Source organism: Cryptomeria japonica, chromosome 3, assembly GCF_030272615.1.
Source record: "Cryptomeria japonica chromosome 3, Sugi_1.0, whole genome shotgun sequence".
NCBI classification, from domain to species: Eukaryota; Viridiplantae; Streptophyta; class Pinopsida; order Cupressales; family Cupressaceae; genus Cryptomeria; species Cryptomeria japonica.
In genome coordinates this window covers 709,719,409-709,726,314 of record NC_081407.1, presented here as the reverse complement: position 1 = coordinate 709,726,314, position 6,906 = coordinate 709,719,409, and the positions used below count along the sequence as shown (strand labels likewise).

At 31.1% G+C, this 6,906-nt stretch overlaps 1 protein-coding gene across 1 annotated transcript; it reads right to left on the bottom strand.

Moving 5' to 3' along the window:
- Positions 1–2,917: 2,917 nt before the first annotated feature.
- On the bottom strand, positions 2,918–3,424 carry LOC131069196 (ethylene-responsive transcription factor ERF011-like). Its single transcript, XM_058004555.2, has one exon. The coding sequence runs from the start codon at positions 3,422–3,424 to the stop codon at positions 2,918–2,920; it is 507 nt and encodes a 168-aa protein (XP_057860538.2).
- Positions 3,425–6,906: the final 3,482 nt, after the last annotated feature.

Genomic DNA, 6,906 nt, shown 5'->3' with positions numbered 1-6,906 from the left:
CATTTGTCTTTTAGTAGCGGAGTAAATCATAACATAGATATTTGACTTCAAGTGGGGAAAATGTTAGACTTTGAGGTTAATTTCAAGTTGCAATCACCATTAAGTACCATGGTAGTCTACTCAAGTTGTTCTTAATATTATTTGTCGAAGGCCTAAACCTTAGGCCAAACTATTGATGGCAAGTGGGTTACGGGGGGGCTGGTTGTAGCTCCCCTACCACGTCAAAGGTTTTTTTCTAACAAATTCTAAAAGATTTGGGGCATACAATTCAAAGTAATTTGACATATGTTTGACATTTACTTGCATGAGTAATAGTTTCTAGTTTTACAAAGTTTTTTCTTTGAACAAGAATTTTCAACTCGAATGTCATATGCTATGTGAAGGCATATTATTGTACATTATGAGAATTTTTGTAATAGTGAATTTCATCCTAATAAATAAAATACAAAATATATTTCTACATGGTTTTCGTTTTGGTATAGTTTTAACAAGTTTTCCACGTAAATATAAGTGTTATTTGTTATTATTTTTTTGCACTATAATTGCATAACATGCCCCTCTATTGTTCTACCTCATTTCTTGTTTGTTTGATGCTTTCTTAAAGATATTTTCTATATTATTGGTGTATGCAGTATTCATGCACATACAAACCTAAGTCGTTATTGAAAATTTATTGCATTTACTTTTTACTTGCTTTTGGTATTATAATATTTCCTTTAGATGATAACTATAATGTGAATTTCTATTTAATGTGCTCCAATAAATATAATTATCAAGCTTTAGTCATGTCTCTATATGATATATTTCCCCTCTATTTCAATTCCTTATATTTTGTCCATCTTTAACTTCATTTTTATTGGAATGTATACTTGACCTTGCAACATATGCATATGTTATAGTTCAAAAGTGTTGTGTTCTTCCTATGGATTTCATTTTATTTAAATAATGTAATTAGAGAATTAATATTTGTCATAAATTAGTATCTTCCAAAGACCTCATAACTAGGAGGAATGAAAATTTTATCTTGATAAGGTTTTTAACCCAAATATTATACTTCTTCCAATCTAATGTGAGCCTTACATCCATAACTTTTTGTTTGTTAATATTTTTTTTATAAGATACTAAAATTTGAATGAATCAAAAGAAGTGGATGGTTGTTTGTCTAGATTTATTGTGGCTTCGATATTTGTTGGGCTTATAAATGATAGATATGAGTTGTTATATATTAATGTCACAAAATATATTTGATTTTGGCGTTTATGTATTGTATCATCAAAAATATCTACAATATTTATGAATTTTTTGAAAGCTAAAAGATTTTGTGTTTGATGTGATTGAAATTTTCAAATCACTTCTACTTAGTGGAACCCAAACTATATGTATATAATTTATAAGTGTTTTTAGATTTGAATGAAAGAAGAATTAAGATCTAAGGAATCCTATAAACCCAAGTATTTTATTTGCTACCTCTATTATATTTGCAGATTTTGAATTCATTTGGTTGGTGATTGTATTTTTATTATTAAGTCTAGATATTAAGATATTTTCGCATGAAATTTATTGATTAGTTGTAAGATGGCCAAGTATGTTAGCAATCTTGTAATAGTAAGGCACTATAATGCCAAGCTCTAATTGAACAAAGTACTTAGTAGAATGTATATTAATGGTGGTAGCATATGGAAGAAGTTTCATGGCATTGTAAACTTTGACACATCAAATTCGTATTGGTTAAAATTGCATGTGTTTGCACATGCTGAGCTCATGAATCTATGTGCTCAATTTTGATAGGAAATAATGAAGTAGGTTTAATTAGGGAGAGAATTGTTTTTTATGTTAACATTTCCATAGATCATGAGTATTAATGGTAGATCATCTAATATCCTATGAGATGAGCATTGTTTAACTACAATATTAAAGTGGAAGGTTTATATGACATAATTGGTGCAAGTGGTATTTAAGATAGAAGTGTGGGTTCAACCTTATCTAAATGGGATAGCTACATTGTGTTATGATATTGAATTTGACTTCTTATATATTAATTAAATCTGATATAGGCACTCATCAAAATTGACTTCAATGAATATTTTATAATTAATTAATTTCGAAAGTCATGACTTTATTTATTAATGCTCATATTCTTTAAATCATTTTTTATGTTAATAGAAACTTCATTATGCAGCTAAAAGGACTAGGGCGAGCTTGAAAAAGGTTGCCTTGGCTTCTTCAAAGGAAATCTCAATTCTCAGGGAGAATATCAAAGAAATGCAAGGGATTACCGAGAAATTGGCTAATAACCTTAAAAACATAATGTAATTTCGCTTTTTTCTGTTTTTGCTGGTTGTTGCTGGTAGTGTTGGACTTTTGTGCTGGCTTTTGTCCAACACTTTGCTGGTTTTTTTGCTGTCTGTCCCATTTAGTTTCTTAATGCTTATATCTTTTATGGTTCCTTTGTAAAGGGTTTCGGGGTCCCTTCAAAACCTGATTTTCCCATAATCAAAAACTTCATTATAAATAAATTATCTATTTATGATAAATAAAAAAATTAACACAATCACAAAATTACAGGAATGCTCATTAAAATCTGATTACAATTGTTAGTTTTATCAAGATGATAGAATGTCTTCTTTGTGAAGTCAAATATAATCAAAATTAATAGATTACTACAATTTATACGAACTATATATGTACTACTTCTAAATTTGATTGAGTGATGCAAAAAAATATTCACACAATAAAATCCAGAAAAATAACATACAGAAATATTCACGTAGCTAGCCAGGGCAGTCTCAGAAGAACATATTATTTCCTTACTGGAATCAATAAAAGTTTAGATTTGGATAAAACTTTGTGACAGAGGAAGTTATTGCATTTCAAATAGCTAAAACAGAATCTAAACACTCTCATCAGATTATACAGGCTATACATATTGTACAAGCGATTTTGCATCAGTCGATTCACGCAGTTCCTCATTTCCTGCCACTTTCTTCTCAACCAGTGCATTCTGTTTACCATTACTGACTTCTCCACCTTCGGTGGATTGCTGTTTATCATCACTGGATTCCTCAATCATTGAACTGTTATTACAATGGAAGTATCTTGCAGGAACGACGTCGCAGGCAGAGCCAACCGCAATTGCGGCTGTTCGAATAACATCAGGTGAACAATTCTTGTGAGCCGCTTTCACCTCCAATACAGTTGAGTTGAACTGCGAATCTGGGAAATTTAAAGACGTTGCGTTGGGTCCTCGAAGGCACAAGAGCGCAGCGTCATAAGCTCGAGCTGCAGCATGAGGAGTGAAGTATGATCCCAGCGATATGCGCGATCTCTTTCCTGACCTAATCTCGGCCACATATTTTCCCCATTTCCTCTTTCTCACGCCTCTGTAACTCCTTTCTTTCGCTCCGTCCACCCCAACATTCGACATCATGTTGCAATTGGGTAGGTTTATCAAACTATGTGATGTTTATGTAAACTTAAACGGTACAGTTATTTCTACCTTGTAGTTATTGAGGGTCAAAACACGCGTCCTCTTTATCAGAACGCGCTTAGTATGTGGTGCATGCAGCTCCGCATCATCCGCAAGCTTTGGTCGGCTATAGATGCCTTTATTGTGGTCAATGCACGCCTTTCATGTTTCTACCAAGTCTCCTTTCGACCTAATAGGCCATGTATTGACTACAATTAATAATTATCTCAAGTCAACAAGGTGTATTCGCAATGGAGTTTAAGTGGTGCAAATTTAAACAAGTAAGGTGAATATATAGCTTAAATATATTTATCTAAAAAAAATGAGATATTATTTATATTTATTTTAATTTTTTAAAAGTTAAAATTTATTAAATTTTTACAATTTACAACAATTTCAATTTTTTTTGGTTAAGATCATACAAATTTTTTGTTGTCAATGTTTTAGATCGAATTGTATGATCTTTATATTTTTTAAGTTTTGAATTATATTTCTTACATACAAAGACACTTAAATTTAATTATATCTGTATTTTTATTTCATTTTTTTAATCATATAAAAATTTTATTCTAATTTTTATAAAATGACTATTTATTTCTAATTTTTTAATATTTATATTTTAATTTTTTAATGTTATTTTAAAAATTGATTAAAAAAAATCATAATCTATACTTTTAAAGAGAATAATATTTATTAATGTTTACTAATTCATTTTTAAAAATAGTTGCTCCTATATTTTAGTTATGAAATGGTAGATTAATTTAAAATATATATTCATATTATTTAATATTTATATCTGTATCTAAAATGTATAATTTTGATGAAGGCATATCTTTATTTTTATGTGATGTTTATTTTATAATATTAAGATATTAACATGTAAATGATTGTCAAATGTAAGTTAAAATGTAAGAGTTTATTTTTAATATTTTCAAGCCATTACACTCCATCCCTTGCTAGTATTATAGAATGCCTCTTAATAGAAATAAAATAATTTCCTCGTCATTATTTAATTGGCTTTTTCTTTTCATAATTTCTAATTTATTAGTGCTACTTGCGTTCAATGCATTAGTTGTACTTCCTTCTTCCTACCACACTTGCATTGTTCTCTCCATGTGGTTTGAACCCATTGTTTCTCTTGCACTTCATCCTTTCCTTTTGACATCACACCTCTATTGGAAATCATTTTACCTTGTGTAGATTTGACTTCTTATTTTCATAACTTTTCTAATTATGTCGTATCCTCATTCATTATGAGGGTTTCTTCTTTTGAGGAATGCACACAATCCCTGTTATTGTCACCATATTCACCTCATCCACAACGGTTGAATTAACTACTTATAAGAAGATCTTCTCCAACAAAATATTGTTCTCTTATGCCTTTGTCTCTCAAATCTGTATAACCATTCTAGTTTCTCTTTAAAGTGTACAATTTGGTGCGTGAGTTTGCAAACTATTTTGTCTCAGTTCTACATGCATTAATCCATCTTAACTATCCGCATTCTCATAATTCTCCCCACCCTTATGTTGTGTTGTTGCATATCCTTTTTTTCTACAAACTCCATATTCCTTAGCTCTATGATGTTCCTCTTTGAAAAAACATGCTCAAACCCCAGTACCCATTCCATACAATTCATGAGGTATTCTTTTCCCAAGATTATGAGTATATTTAATTCATCCTCTTCCCTTGATGTGATGATCTCCTCCTTCCATATCAACTTACTAAAAAATGGATCCATTAGTTTTTAGCTCCATTAACTCTACCTCGAGCTATAACACCTTCTTTTCCCTTGTTCTTTACCCATATCTTCATGATCGGGAACAAGTTTTTCTGAAAACCTTCTACCGCATGATCATCATGCTTGTTATTCTTACTATTCTTTGCTAAGACCCATAGATGTCTTCTCTCCAATTTATTTCATGTCAAAAGATGCAGCTTCAAACAACTTTACACTTAGACCACCCCAAATTGATAATTTTGGTAAAACTCTTAACGCATGAATCCATCATTTGAACCTCAAATTACTTTTAAATCTTAAACCTATTCTAAAACCACCCTCTATATTTACATATTTCTATCTTTTCTCTTCTTTCTCCATGACATTTCTAGCTGTAGGTCTCTCTAGCAAACAAGCCTAGGCCATCCACTACTACAAACACCTTATTAACAACTATAGATGGGTACCTCTACTATTACACAATGTAATGACCCTCTTTTCTTCCCTTATTAATTATTATTTTTCCATGTAATCTATCAATGCATAACTTAATGAATAGCATTTTAAAATCAATGTTTATTTACTTCTAGAAATCATTATTGTGTGTAAATAGTGAATAAAATTTACTTCTAGAAATCATTATTGTGTGTAAATAGTGAATATAGTCGCTAAGGCATATCTATGGTTGGAGGCTAAAATTAGGATGAAGACAGGGGAATGGGCGTGAAGGAAATAAAAATGGTTGAAAAGGAGTAAAATTTTCACAATGAAGTATAATTCAGGAGGGTACCGGCCCTAGAGCCATCAAAATTTTGCTTTGGTGGTGTTCTGAAAGAGAAGCATTAAATAGAGGTGCAAAGAAGGGAGAATGAGGTGAGGAGAAAAGATGTAAAAGGCGGTCAGTGCTACCAAAGGCCTCTGTCGTCATTATTGTCATTTGTTCATTCATAGGCTATCTCATTTTGCAGAATTTGTACTCTTTCTGTTGAACATGGTGTCAGGAAATTAATTCTTTTCTTTCTTAAACAAATTAGTCAAATAACTTTTAATTTGGTTAAAATTTTACTTGTTTTTTTAAATATTGTGTAAATACCACTCCTTATTCGTCACATATTAAAATTTGACCTATTTAATTTTTAATTTTCGTTATTTTGAGTCTTCTATTGCATTAAACTTAAATGTGATGAGAAGACTATTGAAATTATAAATGAATGAATATGACTATATTATTATTAGTTCCTGCCTCGCTAGGAACTATTGTTGTGGGTTCATTTTAAACAGTGATTAAACTTCATACAAACAGCCAAACAGACATCAACAATTATCAAGATTAAATTTCCATACACTACTTTTCCCATCAAAATTGCGTATTTCTTAAGGAAAATATTCATTTAAACTTTTTTGGCACACTATTATTTGCTATTGTTTTCAGTTGCAGGGATGTCAGGTAAGATTTATGTTTTCAACACACGGGAAGGCACTTCTGTCAAGTCATTGTCCTGAGGTGTGCAGGATCAACAGGGGCAGTTCGTCAGTGCGTTGCAGGGACAGACACTGCTTGCAGTCAGCAGGTGCTAGAAACGTAAAAACTCTCCATCTTCCACGTTGCTATTTATGAACACTTGTAATTTGAACAAGACAAGACTTAGGAATCGTTTTATAGCAGGAAAGCCCTAGCCTACAAATCACTAGAACAAGATTTGGTAGATAGTAGAAAGGAAC

Excerpts from the sequence above, each read along its gene's own strand:
- LOC131069196 (XM_058004555.2), bottom strand. The coding sequence starts at position 3,424 with ATGTCGAATGTTGGGGTGGACGGAGCGAAAGAAAGGAGTTACAGAGGC.